At 46.9% G+C, this 20,396-nt stretch overlaps 1 protein-coding gene across 5 annotated transcripts in view; it reads left to right on the top strand.

Moving 5' to 3' along the window:
* LOC144136563 (nephrin-like) overlaps positions 1-20,396 on the top strand; it is a 590,467-nt gene that overhangs the window by 372,636 nt on the left and 197,435 nt on the right. The window contains exon 1 of one of the 5 annotated variants that reach the window (XM_077668965.1): positions 366-1,487. The exons of the other annotated variants lie outside the window; for them this stretch is intronic. Coding sequence (XP_077525091.1) covers positions 1,391-1,487 — 97 coding nt within the window. The 5' untranslated portion in view covers positions 366-1,390. Of the gene's footprint in view, positions 1-365; positions 1,488-20,396 lie in introns of those variants that run through there. 5 annotated transcript variants of the gene reach the window in all.

Below are 20,396 nucleotides of genomic sequence, written 5' to 3'. Positions count from 1 at the left end.
CTAGTAACGCCGGCACTCCTCCTTTTAAAACCTGCGCGGCCGTTATGGTGTTCTTAAGCATGCAGCATCGAAGCTATTATGCGCTGCTGGGAGAAGCAGATCAAAGAGCTGTTAAAGAGAAGCATCGCGCGCGCAGTCAAGTAGACGCCTCAGGCGTTGATTCCGCTCCTCCAGCGACGAGCGGTAGCAGCGATAACGGTTAAAACCGCGCCGTCCTGAGCGAACACGTGCGAGTCGTGGGATCCGCAGATCCGCATCACCGCCGGTGCCAGCGTCGTCGGGACGCCGACTGGGGCGCCCCACCGCGGGAGCCGGTGGCCTGGGCGGGCAGCGCCCCACGCGACGGTTCCGCGCAGGCCGCAGGCGCGTCTCGACCGCCGCGCCTCGACCGAAAGAGGCAAACTCTCTCGCATCCCGGCCGTTGTGTCGATGCTCGCGGGAAGCCCTCCTCGGAGTCCGGACCCGCGCGCCGCTGACGCCCGCTCCGCTCGCGCCTGTCCCGGCGACGGTTGGAGAGCGTTTCGTTGCTCCTGTGTAGTGAGTGCGCGGTGCCCTCCCTGTGCGTGAGTGCGTGAGTGTGCCCAGCGCATTCCCCCAACTGGCAAGAGCGCGATGTGCTTTGCACATCTCGGGCCAGTCACGACCGTTGCTCCGGAAGTCGTCCTAGATTAGCAGGCACAGGGTATTTAGAGAATTTGAGACAATTGACTTGAGATCACAGTGCTTGTTGTGTGGTGGCCGTTTTCCGGCGGATGAAGTTTTCCGTATGGTTTCTTTTTCCTTTCTTTCCGTCTGATGGTGGAAGCAGTGCTTTTGTTTATTTTTTACGATTCCCACATCGGCACTCGAAAGACGGGACCAGTGTATGCAGTGCTCGACGTAGCCGTGAGTAGCTGAGGTGAAAAAAAAAGCACACAAAAAGATCCAGCATATATCGGGCAGAACCTTGCAAGGCCTCTCATCACTAAGTGGTAGAGACGAGCCAAGCAAGCAAAGCTCTTAAACTGAGCCACCGCGGCCTTCCTCACATCGATACAGCGCGGTCACCTCACTATTGAGCGCTAACGGCGTACTCGCGACTTGCATCGTGCAACAGTGCGCTTCGATCGGATCATCGACACCGAAAGAACGTCGCATCTACAGGCGCCGTGGATATCGCTCCGCACGCCGGGAATTTCGCCGTCAGCCACACAGTGCGCGAGTCGTCCTTGCACTTAAAAGGGAAAGAACCAAGGTTGGAGGCTAGCGGGGCGCTCCCACCGGTCTATTTGCTGCGCTCGAAGAAGTGCGGTCGCCGCCGCCTCACTGCCGACGAAGTCGCCGTGTCGTGCGTGCGTGCCGTGGCTGCGCTGGATGCGTTGTGAGCCCAGTTCCCACCATCGCGAAAACCATGCGGAGCTTCGCCGCAGCGAGCCGCTGGCTGCTTCAACTGGGCTGGCTCGTCGGATGCTGCTGCCTGTGGAGTGCGCGTCCCGTGTGGGCGGGTGGTGAGTCCGGGTCGTCCTTGGACCCAGCGTCCAAATAATTCAATTCCAAAGCCCCTGAATTGCGTGGGAGTGGAAAATATAAGATGAGAAACTAGTTTCCCCAGTCACGAAGTTAAGTGCGTGCGCGAATACGCATTTGGCATTTATACGTATCCTTGTTCTTGCTTCGTTTCTGTCAGGTGCAACTGCTTATCGCTGGATGATCATCAATAGCGGCTTCTTTGGCCGCAGAAAAGCGTTGAAATAGTTTTTACGATGTCATGAAATTTTCGCTGGCCAAAGAGACGAAACATGCTGGACGAAAGATGTGACACCTAATAGGAAAGTTGCTTTCATACGCGAATACGAAAACGCTTGCGTTAAGGAGGCTGGTCTTGCACATCTGGAATACTTGCGATTGTTATTTTCCTGTTTGTTTCAGATGTTTAACCGCAATTACTAGACGCATTCGATTGTTAACTTGAGGTATGAACTATTAAAAATTTCTTAACAACGCAGGTGCGACAGCGGGAGGACTATCATCCGCGTTTAGCCGCCTATTCTCCAGCAGGTACAATGCTGCGGCATTTTTCCCAGTCCTTGACACCGGGCTGAGCACACCTCTAGTTCACCCCGCGAAAGTCGTTTCCGAGACTTCTTTCATCCGGTCTTGGGACAAAGAAGGGCACACAACACACAAACACTCAAACATGCTTGCATATACGCACAACAAAAGAATACAACGAAAAGGTTCCCCCAGATTTCGCCAATCGAAATCGCAACTGCGCGCGGCTCCCTTCCTGGCGATGCTGCCTCTGCTCCAGCGCGTTTATCAGGTCTTTCTGACCCAACGGGCGCGCACTGGCACAACTGTTTGCGATGCCTCCGGGTTTATTTCGGGACGCTGCCGTGCTCGCATTTTCGCCTCTTGGCACCGCGGAACAAACACGCTGCAGCTTCTTCCGAAAGAGCGGCGGCGGGGCCGCATCGGCCACACCCGCGCCAACCCCGGTGTTTGGTTTGTGGCCACCGCGCTCGCTTTGAAGATGCGCTATTGAAAAAAGAAAAGTCAGCTGTGTTTGTTTTTCTTGGCCGAATCTTGATCGTAAAGCAAGCAAACGAGTCCGATTTGTTTTTATCGTCTTTTGGGGTTTTTTTTTGGTCTTATTTCTCGTTATTTTATCGACGTTGCCCTGGAGCGGAATAATAGCCTACGAATCGGATTCCTCGGTTTGCTCAATCTGGCGAGGAATGGAAACAACAACAACTGGTTTATGCGTGGAAATGTAGAGTGTTTGTCTTTCAGCTTCCATATCGTTCGCTTACACCGCGCGGTGTGCTGTGGTGGAAATATTATGCTTGCTTTCACGGCGTCTATTCAGTTTGCGGATACTTGAAAGGAAGAAACGTATTCACGGTTTGATATAATGCACTGGGAAGCGTTTTTCTAACAGAAGCTCTGTTACTGCAGTGTCCTTGTGGGCTTTTTAATGAAGAAATGCATTTTTTTTTCTTCGGGAGGGTCAGTGGCTTTGGCCTTCGGCTGCTGATTCCAAGGTCGCGAGTTCCATCCCGCAATACAAGACGCCGCCTGTATGATGTGCGGCGTCAGGACACGGTAGGCTGTCTGAATTAATCAGGAGCCCTCTACTACGGCATTCCTCAGAACTCTAGTCGCCTCGGGACGATAGAACCCCATAGCCCACAGTCCGCATCCTTGTGTTATACCTGGCACTTGCCGCGTGCTGATCCTGACCCTCGTCAATCGTCCGTGCTTACTTGGGCACATCGGTACCTGAGTCTCTTAAATTATGATTTGATAAAAGGCTTCGAGACCTGGCAGCAATTTTGAACGATTTCATACCTCAAAGGTGCGAAAATGATGTTTTCCGAAATTATGTCCTGGTTTTCCTCAGTTGAGCCCCTAGCCCGGAATGGCTTATCTACCGCGGTGGATCTGCGATCAGTGTTGGGACGTGCACAAAAGGACTAAAAACCAGTTAGCTGTCAGCGTTCGTGTCTTTTTTTTCCACTGTGCTGTAAATCTGTCCACCGACACCGTGACACAGTTGCGGCTCCTTTCTTTTACACAAAACCAAGAAAGAGCCTAGACAGCGAATAAGGCTATACGGTCATGGGCAAGCGGGCCCTGAATTGTATCTCTGATTGAAGTGATTGAAGGGTGCATAAATATACCTAGGTACATGAAAAAAGGGAGATTGTTTGTTTGCTTTCTCTGGAAATTGCGACTTAGGCAGCCTTGGGTAACTTACTTAGTTATTCTTTCTTTTTTTTTGTGCGTTCAGTCTTGTGCAAGACGCATCCACACTGCAGTTATAGATCACTATTCTTCAGCGGAGTGAAGACCTGCTGAATTTTCCCCCCTGAAACTTCTGTTTCATGAGAAAAAATTCACGTAGAGTCGCATACCAGCGCAAATAGGGCAGAGCTTATATAATGTGCAGTACGCTTTTTGTTCGTCTAGTTGTCGCGTGGGACACCTTCGCCCGCCTCCCTTGCTTTTATATTTTTGTAAATTTTTGTCCCGTCTGAAATAACTTCATAGGTCATTTCCGTGACAATATATAGACTTCTCGAAAGTATTTTTTTTTTGTTTACAAGGAATCAGCAGCATACACTGATGTTGTCACAGAATTTGAGCATTGTGTTTCCTGGTGTTGTATTTCTGGAATATTCTGAGCACAAGATTTATCTTTCCAGTTTTCAGAGTCACTAAGAAGCATATGGTTTATTTGCACTCGAAAAGATAGATTTCCAGAGAGAGGTTCCTATTCTCGTCATTTTTCATTCGCATTAGTGGCTAGCCTATCGTCTAACCATGTCCAACACTATCGGACAACAATTTTGAATATTGAAAAATTTAAAGATACTCTTACGGAAATATTGAAGGTAATGGACCATTATTCTGATATGTAGCAAAATATTTCTTTTAACATGTTTCCGTTGATCGCATCAAGCAGTTAAGACTTCCATAACAAAAACAATTGTGAATGCTTTAGACGATAGCAAGAACGTTAATAGCAACAAAAAAAAATGCAGGACTGCCGTCGGGTGGTCTGTGGGTTTATTGATTGTTATACTGAAATCGTGCATTAAGTGAAAAAAAAAATGCGTTCATAAGCTGTTTCTCGATCAAAGCTGCTGACGTCCAGAATTGTTGGGTACTTCCATCAAATGTGAATTCAATGGTAAAAAGTACTGCCTAGTAGCCGTGCCTCATGCGAGTGTCCAGCGGAATGAGTGATTTATACCCTGAGTGATTCGTTGAACAGACTGCAGAGAGGTCTTGGAGCTTGGCACACGATGAAGTGTAAAGTAGTTGCAGAGCATAACTGCAATTAAATAAATGCAGTATTAGTGCGAGAGAACTGTTGGCCCCGTACTCGCAGTTTCGTCGTGCTCGCATTCCCACCGTGGGCGCACCGCACCACGTGACCAACCAAGACCAATCAAGATGTACGTAGCATAGCTAAACAAGCTATGCTACGTGCATACTACGTGCCGGTACGTATATGCTACGTATGTGCGTATGCTACGAGCTTTCGCTACGTATATCCTGGCATATCCGAGCTAAGCCACTGCCAATTTTTTTTCAGTTAAGTTCCACGCTGACCACCTCCAAGCGGAAAATGTAGGGGAATGAAAAAACTACTTTTCTTGTAAATTTAATTTCCGGTTAAATTTTTTTATGGGAAAATAAATCACTTTTCTCACGTGTGCGGTACTTTCTCAGTTTCCTTGCTCACGATTCGCCTGCATTAGCCATTAAATTCATAAAATAGATCCTTCGTGCCACGTCCAGACCTTACGCCTCCTGACCTCAATTTGGTGTCATTGTGTTCGTTTTGTGAATTTACTAATGCAGCGTAAGCTTTTTTCTGCATTCTACCATGCAGAGTTTGTGAGCTTGCCGTTACTTTTGCTCTCCTAATTGAAATCGGTTCGGTCATCGATTGGCTGGTCCTTTGCGTATAGAGTCTAGTAATGTCCAGTACTTGGATAAATATAAGACGACATAAGAAAACCATCCACAGAGAAAGGAATATGAGGGTTATAACTTCAATGTATCATTGAAATTACTCTTTATGCATGCCATCGTCTCCCTTTGGTAATGTACGGGGAATGCTTTTAGCCTGAAATGAAATCATGTACTACGTCAGTCTCATAGAAGCCCGCCGCTTTCCTGTTGAACCTCGCGGTACGTTACAAGCGCCGCTTGGGCCTCTAGAGGCTGCGAGCACTTGCTGCCACTTTCTGAGCGATCATAAGCTACCGCTTTTCAAGTGCGCGCAAAGCTAGACCGCGCCGTCACTTACAACGTCGCTTTGCATTAGAGGCCGAGTCATGGTAGGAATTAGGCTACCTGCGATGCTTGATAGCACAGTTGTTTGCTTAAGCACTCAGGGAAGCGAAAGTTACTGCACTCAGCCCATCGCATTACCTAGTTCCTCCGAGATTTAAATGCTTTGCCTCTTTGATCCCCACGATGCACTTACTGGTCGCTAAGAGCAATCGATGGGGACATCAGCGCCTGGTGAAGCTTTGTGTGCCTAACAGGGAAGTAAAGGTTAGCCGAAATCAAAAGAAGCTGAGTCATCAAAGATAGCCGTTAAGGGCATCAGAGATGAACATTCTAGCACGCACGCATTTCGATGTCATTTGAGGGGAATGTATCTTACGGCTCAGTCGTTGCTCTTCGTACTGTTTAGTCTCATACATGAATCTCGGCACTTTCTTTGGGCGAAACATTTCTGGGAACTCGAACTTTGTTCTCTGTACGTGGGAAAGAATACCGGTCTGCAATTACTGTCTGCCTCCTTGAGTTCGCGCGTGAAACGAGGAACACGTAATGACATCGTGTTTTAGATTTGGCTTCATTGCTTCCCGCTGCTTGCTGAAGTGGTCTAAAACTGTCATTAAGTGCTCTGTTGAAGTGCCCTGTTCCGCGCCGTTTCTTTTTCTGAGCCACCCAGCAGTTTAATACATGAATCCTGGCGTGATCAAATGCTCTTTTTTGTTTTGCAATGATCATGAGCTCGTGATAGGCGTACATGATTTATGTTTGCGAGAAAATTGATATCACTGCCAAGCACGCTGTACTGTTCGCAAGTATTGATTGTGCCGTTTATTTTCGCCCCACTAAGAGTGCACTATTACACTCATACCATGGAAACGCGTATAGGTCCTCAGAAATGGTCTCTTAGGTCCTCTCAAAGAAAGTTTGCGTAAAGCGGATCAGGTATATATTTATCGTTTGTTCCAACACATCTACAAAAACCGCCTGTATAATACCATTCCAGACAATTCCTCATCACAGTATAGCCTTCGAGCACATAGGAAAATAGTCCTTAGGACGTGTACCAACTACGGGAAACAGGAATTGATCTATCAAGCACCTACCGCCCTAAAACATTTTCCGGATGGTCTTGATTTTAGTGTTTGTCTCAAACATTTTAATGCAATAACCAAGCGCAACTTAATGCTAAGTGACATGTTAAATTCTTAAACCTTTGTGCACCGACTTTCTGACGCAATCTTAGCTTACATAATAAATACAGCCCCTTTTTCTGCCTTAACAGCAATAATAGAATTGAAAAGTATTGTGTATTTCACTTATTTGTTTTCTGTGCGCGAGCGAAGCCTGGTTTTATGTCATGTTTGTTGCTCCGCCACTATCACCTTTCATGCATTGTGTGAGCCTCCTTCTCTTTGGTTTGTTCTGTAAAACGTTGAATGTTTATTTGATTTGTACATGTTCAATTTTTTTTACCCTCTGCACTGTACTGCAAACTGTACAAGGAAGCTGAGGCCTCGTCAGGCGCTACAGGCCTTTTGCCTCAGCTTCCTTTTTCTTCGTAAGGAAGAAATAAAGTCATTGAAGTTTGAAATGAGCACCAATTATTATCAAAGCTGCTCACTCGTTTAATAATAATAATAATAATAATAATAATAATAATAATAATAATAATAATAATAATAATAATAATAATAATAATAATAATAATAATAATAATAATAATAATAATAATAATAATAATAATAATAATAATAATAGGTTTTGGGGGAAAGGAAATGGCGCAGTATCTATCTCATATATCGGCGGACACCTGAACCGCGCCGTAAGAGAAGGGATAAAGGAGGGAGTAAAAGAAGAAAGAAAGAGGTGCCGTAGTGGAGGGCTCCGGAGTAATTTCGACCACCTGAGGATCTTTAACGTGCACTGACATCGCACAGCACACGGGCGCCTTAGCGTTTTTCTTCCATAAAAACGCAGCCGCCGCGGTCGCGTACGAACCCGGGAACTCCGGATCAGTACTCGAGCGCCCTAACCACTGAGCCACCGTGGCGGGTGGCTCACTCGTTTTTTTATGTTGTTGATTTGTTGACAGTTCTTGCTGCGTTTTTTTTTTCATTTATTAGTGCTGCAAGTAATGTGAGCCATAATGAACGCGAAGCTGGAGTAGTAGTAGTTATTTCCGAAGCAGCAAGCGCTGTCAAAAAATATAGGGCGCCAGCCCACACCCGCGCACGGGGCCTTAGTAGACGAATGGGATCGTTCGGCTATTTTAACGCCACAACGGATGCGCCCTTGCGTGCAGCTCTTGATAAGAGTCGGCGCGCTTGTATTCTCGACAATGGAGGAGGCAGGCTGCTAGACTGGCTGCAGCCACTTGTCGGCCGCCAAGCGATGCGCACTTCCTGTTTGCATCGCATTTATATACGCTGCGCTCTATATATTTTCCACTTTTTTTTCTTCGCCGCCAAAGGACAGTGCTTTGGCGCTCTGGGTGCTCAAAGAGGGCAGCTACGGGCGACTCAGTGTTGGTCGGCCCTGGCGCCATGCCCGGCTGAAATCACGCCTGTTGTGAAGAGGGCGCCATCCAGTCCAAAAGATTCACTCATTCGCTGCGGCGGTGGTGGCCGTATATTCTGCAGAGCTGCATTGGCGTCACGACGTATTGACTCGCTAGAAGGGTGTTGTTTAAAGGACTTTGCAGAGCGGCGATGAGAAAGCTCGTGTTCGGATAACTGTGCCGGAGTTTCACTTTATTCTCGCGGTTGTCAAGCAGGAGCATAGAAACTTTTGGCAAAGCAGCAGTTTTATTCTGTGCGGTTTTGCGGGTTAATTGGAATGTCATGAATATATCAGCTTACGTCAAAGGCCGGCCGTGACGGGTCCTGTGTGAGAAAGTATCACGATTTTTTTTTGCGAATATTTCATTCAGACCAAACGTTGAACGTGTGAAGTGCAGCCCCCCTTGCCAAGAAAGCGCTGAATTGTTTCAAGAATGCATGCAGGTTCTTTAGCTATCTGGTTACATACAAGAAATCTAAACAGTGACGTTGAGATTACAACTTATTTTTCCTGCACAAAGGAAAAACAATTTCGAACGATAGCAGCAGTAAGGTAGCACGCCAGTAATCCTTTTGGTTGAATTATGAACTTAACATAATGAAGAATACAGAAACTTCAGAGCAAACTAAACACCAAAAAAAGTAAGGCTCCGGATATGAGTAAAGGGCATAGTCCCGACTCCAGCATCAAGGAATATGTTGCGCATTGTTTTTGCGGCACATAACAAATTTTTTGTCCCCGGCCGCGGCGGTCGAATTTCGATGGAAGCGAAATTCTAGAGGCCCATGTTCTGTGCGATGACAGTGCACGTGAAAGAATCCCAGATGGTTGAAATTTCTGGAGCCCATCACTACGACGTCCCTCATAGCCTGAGTAGCATTGGGACGTTAAACCCAAAGAACCGTAAACGTAACAAATTTTGCGAATTTTTGACTGGTTTGATTTATGGGGGTTTAACGTCCCAAAGTAACTCAGGCTATGAGAGACGCCGTAGTGAAGGGCTCCGGATAATTTTGACCACCTGGGGTTTTTAACGTGCACTGACATCGCACAGTACACGGGCCTCTAGAATTTCGCATCCATCGAAATTCGACCGCCGTGGCCGGGATCGAACCCGCGTCTTTCGGGCCGACAGCCGAGCGCCATAACCACTCAGCCACCGCTGCGGCGCGAATTTTTGAGGTCGTGAATTTTTTTTTGTCTGAAAAACTGGTTTCACCGCTACGAACCACGATTTATTCATCGATTATGATGAGCTGACATACCTTTGAATCACAGCATAGCCGTTATCTCTCGGGTATAAAGCTGTCTAACTAGCATAATTGATAATGGTACATTTAGTTCAAATCGGTATAACTTTTTCGCTCAAAGCGACATTGCTAGCTTTCCAATGATTGCATGCCTTTATGAAGCAAAATAAATGAAGAAACTGTTGAGGAAATTACTGCCATTTTGATGTATTATGACTCGCGCATTCGCACGCAGCAGCGTCTGAACTCTAGCGCAGTAAAGGATAATATTGCTGGCGAGAACGAGTGCATTGTGTGTTTGCGTTTCTACTTGTTTGAATATTTTATGTCTAGCTTAGGGCGTCAATTAGCACTTCAAAGCTCGCGCGTTTTTTTGTGTGTTACATTCCTGAAAGCCTCATGGAACAGACACAGCAACACTAAGCGGCGTTAGCCCCGAGGGTGAAAAAATTCGCTGGGATGGTGAATTTTTTTCTATTTTTCTCTCTTTTTTTGTACTTCAGCGATATTGATACTGCTTGTCTGTGCTCCCCGTGGTGAGCTGCACCGCAATACACGAGACGGAAACGGGACACTACACTGCAGTGCGTTGTTGTGGACGGCACTGCATCATACTGCTCTTCAGAGAAAGTAACTGCACTGCTCTTCACTACACCACGATACCGTACTCTCCAGTGCACTTCGGTGCAATTCCCTGCGCGTGTGTACCGAACAAGACAACTCGTTTTATGCAATGCAGCGAGTTTCACTTTGTTCTGAAATAAATACCAGTTCCAGCAACCTAATTTACCTCGGTGCTATAGTCTTGCTTCTTTGTTCGTAAAAAAAATGTATAACATCTAGGTTTTGAGAGTTTTCATCTTTAAGTCGGCCTGATTCCAAGAACCCAATATCCAATCAATCATTGCATATTTTCTGCTATGTCGCAAAGGGGCATAGTAGAAAACAAAAAAAAAAGTCTGCGGCATTCACATACCTTCCACGCTTCAGCAGCACGGTTAAAGCACGAGGGAATGAATTGTTTTTTAATATCCTTTCAGTTCACATTTCTCTGGGTTTGGTTTCCACTAGTGCTCAGATTATAGGCAGATAACGTTTGTTTGCGTCATCCGGTCTGTCTGTCGTGTTCCTTCGCGCTATTTTTGACACCACTAGGATTCTCGCTCTGGTTATCCTTTATGTTTGCATTGGCGCTTCCTTTCACCCCTGGAACAAATCGCGAATTGTTGCAAGCATAGTGCGTGCATGCGCTGAGCTTTGTGCAGACAAATGACCTTCTCGTTTGACCCCTGAACAAACTTGCGCCTGCTGTTGGCTATTTTTTTAATTCGTTCGCCATGAGGCCTCGTAAATCTTTTCTCATCTCTATGGCAAGTTCCGAAAGGGAACGTGTATTTGTTTTACTCCCGTTCAATATAAACCCACAACAAAGGCGAAAAGATTGAGGGGCGCGGATGAAGGCCCAAAAGACAAGCTCTCGGAGATGAAGGCCGACCAGAAAAAGGGAGGCGCCGGGATAGGCTAAAGGAAGACGCAATCAGTGGGGCCAATCTGTCAAAGGCGCCAGCGGCGCTGTTACGCCGAACACGACAGATGACAGGCCCGGATGATAAACAGGCGAAATGAAGGAAAAAAATAGAGAGAGAGAGAGCTTCGAAAGTACGAGGAACGCAGTTATTGTCTTCAGCGAGAACGTCTTCCTCGTCAGTAATGAGAGGCTCGTCACCCGCTGCTCCTCAACAACAGACAAAAAGAACAGAACTGAATGCAATAGAGAGAAGCCTAACGAATGCATCCTGGCGTTGCGTGTCGTTTGGGCGAAAGAATAGTACAAAGGCACTGCCTGCCAGTGACGGCTTGTCAACGCACTGCGAGAATGTCTCAAGTATGCAATTTAGCATCATAAACATGTTTTGCAAGCGAGCACTCACTCGTTTCTTTTTTAATCATATTGACGGCGTGCAATCTACTCGCATCGATATCCCAGCTCGCTGCATCTATTACTGACAACTGGTCGTTGACCGAGCTCGAATAAATACTTGGCGCGACTCCAATTTGGCGGGGCGAATAAAAGTAGCCAACCGTCAATAAAATTCCGGTGCGAATTAACACGGTGGTGTTTCTTTGTCGCTTTGCATCTTCTGCGCAGTAAGGGAGTCTCGATCACTCTTTCTTTGTCTCGCTAAATCACTGCATATTTCAGCAACTGCATCGCTCCCAGCGGCTTCGAAAGGATGCTTGCAGTCAGTTTACGAAACGAGCTTATTTCTCAAGCATTCAGCTGCAGTTTTCCTTTGAATCGACTGAGTCTAGGATGATGAGGCCTGTTTCAGTCCGTCCTATCGCATGCACTCGCATTCACTTCTCTCAGACCTCCACTTGCTGCTAAAGGTCAACGATGTCGCCTTCTTTTATCATTTTATTCTCATTCTGAAAACAGCGCAAGCAGCGCAGGAGCACGGGTTGCTTTCGAGGCGAGTGTGATACAGAGTCATATCGCAATCTATCCGACGTCCTTCAACACTTTTTCTTAGAAAACTGGATTCATGTTAGCCGCTTGAATGCAACGCAATGCAACGCAAGACGAAAACACAAAATGCCCTTTTGCTCTCATGGCCTTCTTTAGAGAATACGTAGCAAAGCGACGGAAGAATAAAACTTCCTCCCATTGGAAGACCTGCACTACAGCCTATGACTGTGCGGGTTTTGGCCGTGAAGTTGTTGCACGGGCAGCAATATCTACTGCTGTTCTTTCCCCTTACCTTATCGGTTGTTAGCAGCTATTACTCTAGTGCAGCGTTACAAACCGGATGCGAATCCGGCTAGCCAGAGCAAAATTATCTTTATTCTTAAATTGATATTTTTGCGTACGCTTGAAATCCACCACATCGGAGCCGCACGCCTACGCAGAGGGCAGTAAGAATTGTGTCTCCGCTACTTGCCAGGCCCGCTACCTCGCCTACTACATTAAACAAAATACTGTGAAGAATTTTTCTTAAAAGCGTAATTCGATTCAGCAAGTTCTTCGGTTGGAAATCAGTGTCGCGTATGTATTTTGAAAAAGGGCTCCAAATGAAGGAAAAATACCGATTCTTTCCTCTAATGCGTGGGTGGCTGGCGAATGTTACTCTCTTTTTCCGATACGCTTCCTCCTTTCCTCAACGCGGCTAATGCAGCGATCAAGCGAGAAACCGGAGGCTGCTCAAAATGCCTACGCATGCGGGTTCTCGGTGTTCATTGTGCAGCGCTTTACTTTTTCTGTGGAAAAACTGCTACAGAAATTGTCAGGGATGTAACGGAGAAAAACTTGGCTTCATTATGCCACTTACCCAGATCAGAGTGAAAAATCATGCTTCGCAGGCGCTCTGCGCAAGCAGCGAGATCCAGTGCAGCGCCCATGTATTTCTCTTCTGTTTTGCTTTGAACAAAGAGGAGCTCGAGGTTGTGCTCTTCGGCCGACTGGATAAGTAGTCTCAGATTTCTTGCACTTTTTCCACGACTTGAACGTATCTCTCCGTTTCCGCTCCGTTGGTTCCTTTAGCGCCTGCTATTTTGGCGGTTGGCTACGATACGTGACAAAAATTTATGAAATACTAATTGGATGGTAAACGAACTGAAACGGGCGCGCGAAGATTTTGCAGCCAAGTTATAGATTCGCACTGACTCTGATGGCAATAACTTCCTTTCGTTTCACATCAGGGTCCCAGATTCCTTTCCCTGGTGGACTGTCCTCTTATTTCATTGTCGCATCGAGATGGACACTTGAGGTGATTTTTATTGTGCAAGCGGTCCCGTCTACTCTGTTGCTGATACGTGGAGAAGTACCCGAAGCTTCCACCATCACGTGACTCATCTGAATGTGAAGCCTTGATAGTGTTTTTGATTTATTTGTTTCTTTCGGGACTCAAAATCGAAAATTCTGCTGAACTGCTAGAAACAGATACCGAGCGAATGCGCAATCGCGAACAATAAGAACGAATGTTTGGTTTGTAACGAAGAGCTATGGGACTGACTATGCGATTGAAACTGCGTTTTTTTTTTTTTTGCGCGCGCGCGTATGTCAAGAGCCAATAAGGACGGCTTTGTGTGACGCAGTTGGAAGCAAAAAAAAAAAAAGATTCTACCCATGTCAGCAACAAATTTTCTTACTATTGAACAGGTCGCGTGAAAGGGAAATGTTATTGGAGGCACACCCCAAAAACGTGAGCGACAAACTTGTCCTCCAAGATGGCAGACAGATACTGCGCCACTTGATTTCCTCAAAAACTGATTTTAAATTTTTTCAAACTTGTTGACATAGTCGGATTCAGACCGGAAGCGAGATGCACGGTGGTCGCCTGTCAACTCTAAAAGCAAATAGCGGTCAGTAAAAACGTAGCGAAGCTTTTCAGGTTTCAGAACACGCGATCAGACGTTTAATGTAAACTGATCTCGCCGATTCCTGAAACTGAATCACACTTGCGAATAAACTGCTAAAATGGCTGCGTGGGCTTTACTGAACAGATTGGAATTGCGTTGCGCAACGCTGAGGCAGTTGTTATGAAGAAGAACCCGATTGCCTGAAGTATGAACAAAGAGCAGGAAGAATTAAAAATGCAATTTTTTATCAAAAATGGTTCAGAATTGCACTGTGCTCACGTATAGGGCACTGTGTCCTTCCTAGAATTTAAAATTAGAATGAATAATCATGGGCTAAGCACCTATAGCTTGCAAGCTGTGCTCATGTATTTTCTCAGGTGATACAGAAATTCATATTTCTTTCTCTTTTGTTCTCTTTCGGTGCGAGTATGTCTATCAAAACATAAGTAGCAGTGTCCAGAACTCATATTAAATTTTATTACCTCCCGCCGTTCGTGAAGCAAGATAATTGAGAAACTGAAATCGGTGACTACAAAATGGTTAATCGATGATAGATCAGCAGTTTAAGCCTCTTCTTGCAGCAATAAATAAGCCGAATTTTGTAAAGGCACCTCTCAGAAAGTGCTTTGTATCACCAACGTCAGGAATACCGTGAATTAAATGTTCCGAATTTGGAGAGGTTCGAAAACTACCTTCCCCGAAGCTCGTCAAGTGGAAACTTCCACTTTTTCTTCGAGCCCTCCTCGTCCTCCGCTAATCTTTTTGTGAGGAAGAAATAAAATTATTGATTGATTGATTGATTGATTGATTGATTGATTGATTGATTGAAGACCGAGCTATAGCAGGGATTCAAAGAGAACGTATTGCATGGCAACTACGAGTACTCACCACAATGGCCATGTTCTAAAAGGCTTTATCTAATTAAGGTGAATCACAAAGCGATTCACCCTAATGCAAACAATGCTCTTTGAGAGATAATAGAGAGTATTAGTTTCACGTACGTATAGATTTCACGTACGCAAACGTGAGAAGTCTACGTAGCCTGCACGCAGGTGGTTTAAAACCCTTATAGTTACACGTACGCGAAACACGTCGCTCGTTACGCCTAGCGCCATCTACTAAGAAATACAAACACTGGTTGTAGCCTAAATCATCCAAGACAAGTCTTTAAGCCAAGCCATTCATAGCGAGACCGTTGCTATGACGACGACCAACGCTACTTCGTCAGGCTTAACAGCTGAAAAATCGCCCTTCTGTCTGAAAAACAAAAGCTATTTGTCGCTTGAAACCTTATGCGAGGGTAAGAATGGGCAAATCGAAGGCGACTACAACAATTTAGAACACGATATCGCCTCGAGGGATTAGCGACGAAGCTGTTATCGCTGTGAAGCGGCGGGCAGGGCGCCGTCATGTTTGTCAACGCTACGTACGCAAGCAACGCAGAGACCGCAACGTAAGAATCCGAATCTCGCGTACGTACGTGAGACTCGCGCATACCCTTTGCGTTCTGCGCATGCGCACTGGTCACCCGTACGAGCTCTACGTACGTGAAGCCTCTACGTACGTGAAACTAAAACTTTCTAATGTGATATCGCGCCTGTTTCTGTAAGAATACAATACATGTGAATGAAATGAAGATACATTGCATTGTCGAGGGCAAACCTTATGTAGCTGTGTTAGTGCAGCAGTTGAAAACAATCTTTTAGAACTTCAAACATCTGCATGTGCGAACGCCAGCTTTCTGGCTTTAGTTTGGGGTTAAATTCAGTTCTCTTGGGTGCAATAGCGTTTTTTAAAGTGGACAGATACATCGCATCAATGTCAAGACTTTCGAGCCATACATAAATTGCGATGTTGCAGTGACCGGAAAAGAGAGATATAAAAACAAAATGTAAAGCAAAACAGCAAAAATCCGGTGAAAACACTAAGAGAATGGCGCTGGGAGTTTTCTAGGCTCCGTCAACTGGAAGCGACGCACGCAAGCGACCGTTCTAAACTTGTAACAGCTCGCGCGGGAGCAGCAGACGTTGCGCGTTTCTCGATAGCGTCGCACCCCCTCCCCCCTCATTCACGCTTCGTTTGTTCGCGAGAGTGAGCGACGCAACTGACCCCGCCCCTTTCGAGTGCTGCACGTCGTTTAATTATGAAACATGGCTCCATCTGGTGGCTCATCGCCTTGCTCGCTACGCCGCCAGTGGGGTGCAAGTGCGGCTGGAGGCTTTCAGACGAACTCTTACAGTGTGTGGTGCGCTTAAGCTATGAGGCCTTTCAACCCTCTTCGTCTGGTGTCAGTTCGCAGACTCCGCGGCGTCGCTCCGAAGGCCTGCGATTAGCCAACGCGAGGAATCACAAATGAAGTTATCAAAGCGGCCACTTAAGCTATTGCCCTACAGGGTTGAAGTGGTCCCCAAGGCTTCCTAATAATATACCTCAAATGCAGAGTAAACAAATAAAGCGATCATTGGTGATAGACGATTTGCGAACGCCGCTTCGGATTAACAACACTATTTGCGCTGGATTTACAGGTAAGCTTAAATTCGTTGGCCACTCTGTTTTCTTCTCGATGTTATTCCCAAGCATGACCCAACCCAACTGTTTTCATATACTATAAAGGTAACATAGCCAGCAGTAGCAGAGCGCTTAGCGCTAAGCTCTTTGAGGATGTCCACATAGATATGTGATACACTTATTGCGCCTTTTCCATTCCTCAGAGGCCAAAAGAGAAAACAATAATCCACCGATAACCGGCTGCTCATCCGCCAGCCCCAAGCGTTATTCACGTTCCACTTGTAATTGCAGCATTAGAAAGGAATTACCCACCGTCATAAGTGTGATTCATCCGCGGTTCACGGGCGCTATGTCAAAGCAAGGAAACTTCAGAAACTTAAATAGAAAAAAAAGTGATTATTTGGCTCCTGCTGACCGCCATCAAATTAAACTCACCTCTAACCTGTCCCAAAAAATCGTAGCAGGCAAGTTTGATTTCGGCCCGGAAGAGTAAGTCCGCAGTATGACAACTAAACCGAGCTAGATGTAACCGCGCAAAATCCGCAAAATGATAACACTGCAATAGTTTCGTTTTATGGGTGTTTAACGTCCCAAAGAGACTCAGGCTATGAGGGATGCCGTAGTGAAGGGCTCCAGAAATTCTAATGGTACAATAAAATAACAGAGATCTCCAATAGCGGAAGAGGACTTCGCGCGCCACTCTTACAAAGACCAAAAAAAAAAAAAGACGTCTTTAGTACGTTTCTTTCTGTAGCGTAACACGGGCACATCTACCCCCGTTCGTCTGAGCAATTCGAGAACCGCTTATCGTCAGCCACATACGCTCCGCGCGGCGTTCGCAACATAGCAGCAATGGCGCGTCTCTCAGATTGTTTTCAGTTTATTTGCTCGGATTCAACTTTTTCGTTTCATTCTGCGATCAGCCGACGAGTCTTTAAAACTAGGACGCACATGCTTCTTTATAAATAGCGTGGGAGAGCACAAAAGGGACCGAGAGCTCCGATGGAGTAGTGACTGCCGCGCAACAGAAGCATTAGACAGGCAGCGAGGAAAAAGGAAGGAGCGCTGAAACTTGACTCCACAACCCTTCTCCTCTTCGCAGCACTGAGTCATCTTTCAGAGGGAGTGCTCTCGCTATGCTCCCAGTGTCTTTTTTTTTTTTGCCTCGTCTTCTTTCGCCGCGTAGGCAGCGGGGTTAGTGAAGTCTTCAGAGCTCTCGTATATGAATCAAATTTTTATTTTCAACAAACAAAGGTTCAGGCAGCAGGAGCATGCGCGACGTTTTTGAGCCTACTAAGGAATGGTACGAAAACGCACCCTGTGGTTTCGGAGATAAGATTCGTGAGAAATGACTAAACGACGTTTTTTTTTATTTTTTCAGAGACAAACATTACACAATGCTGATTTTAACCGGTTAAGGTTACGTAACGTTCGCCTGTAGTGACGGCGCTGAACGAGGTGCATTCGGAACTTAATTAAAACTCTCGATAAACCTCATCGCCGTGTTTACGTTAAAAAAGCGTGCTCTCTCTATCATCCTTTAATACTGCTCGTTTATAAACCCGCATGATCTCTCGGAGCGGCTCGCGTTTCCTCGGTGGTTCAACAACCCGCTACGTCGATAACCAGTCGCTTGCGCAGTATCATCTCACCGGACCAGGCAGCTTCGCAATCTCCCCTCTCTCCCGATAGAGCGAGTGGGATCAGCGCTTCCTGCGAGTCCATCCGCGCGTGAGCAACGCTGTGTCCAGTCCGCCAGTTCGCACTATATTGCACAGGCCCGCGACTTCGCTCATGGCTGCTGGCGCAACCGGCGCATCCGGGTGGCCGGTCGAGCCGGATGACACAATTTGTGCGCACTGTCGAAGCTCGCTAGCATGGGCACAACCCCCTTATCCACTCTCTCCCGTGTCATTCGGTCTCGCAAGGGCGACACAGTTCGTCGGAGGCCGCGGCGCGAGTTATCGTTTCTGTTTGCCTGGTACTGTGCGGCGTTGCTGGCCCGAAAAGGTTATAGCTTCTTTAGATGACGGCGCTGTGGCGCGCCGTCACAAGTTCCGTCGCGCAGCACTTGGTCCTCCGGGCAGCCAAACACGAACACGAGAGCAACCAAGAGCGTGGGTTGGGGAGAGAGAGAGAGGGGGGGGGGGGGGGGTATAAAGGCAGTGAAACGGCGGCGGCTAGCCGTGCGGTGAAGAACCCCTTTCCTGCCGCGATGGCCCTGGCTGGCTATGGCAGCTCGGAATCATGATTAATGCGGCGCGCGCTTCCGACTCGGGCCGCCGCAGGAGAGCGAAAGGGCACAGCGCAGCAAAACTAGAGAAGAAACAAAAGCATTCACCACCCCCACCCCCCTCCCCAAAAGTCCGCGACGGATGAGAAACGAAAGAGAGAGGGCAAGGGAGTTGAGGGTGGCGGTGGCATGGGTGACGGTGGTGCGGCGGGATCTCTGCGGAACAGCCGACGGCGACTGCTTCATATATTATAATCGCTTTAATGCGAGTCCGCTTGGATGACTGGCTTTCCTCCTCACCCTCTCCCGTTGTTTCTCCCCGCGCACGGGGCGAACGCCGTCTCCGTTCTTTGTCGCGCGGCGATAAAGGCAAGAGCGCTGCTATAGCTGGCGACTCCGCTGTACTTTCATTGTTATGCCACCCGCACGCCGGTGGGCTTTTCTCTTGACCACGTTCCTCTCTTTCCTTCATTTTTTTCTCTCTCGTTTCTTTTCTCTTCTTCACTTCCGTCGGGTCGGTATCGTACTTGATGGCACGTCATCAGGCGCAGTTTTGTTCCCGCTATACTTCCGTTTTCCCATAGCTTCGCTGTGGTTCGCAGCTCGGACTTTTCGCCGAAGAACGGACGGCGACGGGATGGAAAACAACGTCCAGCAGTCTGGCTGCCTGCACGTGTCTCGCGAAGCGGATAATTCGCGAGTGTAGACGACGTTTGAAGGGAACGGTGCCTGACAGCCGCCGGTAAGGCAGGCCAGCGGACGCGGATAATGAAAGTCATCTCTGCGCACAGTTTCATTCTTCACCACATTGCTTTTTCTTCCTCTCATTTCAGTTCTCGGGAAGTTGAAAAGCAAGATAACAAAACGCTAGACTGCAAGTGCTTTGGTCGCACAGCCTGTCAAAAGACCTGGAGTTAGAAAGACTCGCTGATGCTGCGGTCTTGCTAATCTTTCGTCGGAATGGGAAATAACGAGAGATAACTGCAAGAATACGAGGAAACGATTCTCATAAACGTTGCGAGTAAGAGTTATTCGTATCGTGCCTATAGTAACAACTCGCGTCTCCAGTGATTTTATAGCATGAACGAGAGAAGAAATTACACAACCTAAATAACTAAAAAACAAAGAGGTGCTAGGAAGCAGCCGCAGCGCAGATTTTACACAAATACATAAAGAACCTGGAACGCATTGTATAATGGAACCCTTATACTGAATTCTATATGGCGCTTGGAATTGAAGCCATAAGGCTTTTTGCAGGTTAGTTGCTGTACAGCTTTAATAGGATATATCTACGAACACTGTACGGCTGTGCAGTCTAGTCGCTGTACAGCTTGAGTAGGAAATAACTAGGAAAACTAGGCAGGACACAGGAAAAACCGGCTGACATGTGTGTCTGTACCCTTCTTCCTTCTATGTCCTGGTCCTTGCGCTGTTCAGGATGATGATGATGATGATGATGATGATGATGATGATGTCTTCAGGCTTAATGGAACATACCCACTGCTGTGGATTGGCCATGGATATGTTTTCTTTTCCGCTTGTTTTTTTGTGTCTTTGTCGAGTTCGCGTGTTCCCATACTACAGGAACCGAAAATATACTTGGAAAAAAAAAACAGGTTTTCGATGCGTGCGCAAATGTTTCCGCTCTATCTCACGCATTCGGATGTCAATACTGATGCCAAACACGGTGCTATAAACAGCGC

Source organism: Amblyomma americanum, chromosome 6, assembly GCF_052857255.1.
Source record: "Amblyomma americanum isolate KBUSLIRL-KWMA chromosome 6, ASM5285725v1, whole genome shotgun sequence".
NCBI lineage: Eukaryota > Metazoa > Arthropoda > Arachnida > Ixodida > Ixodidae > Amblyomma > Amblyomma americanum.
This window is presented reverse-complemented; position numbering and strand designations above follow the sequence as displayed.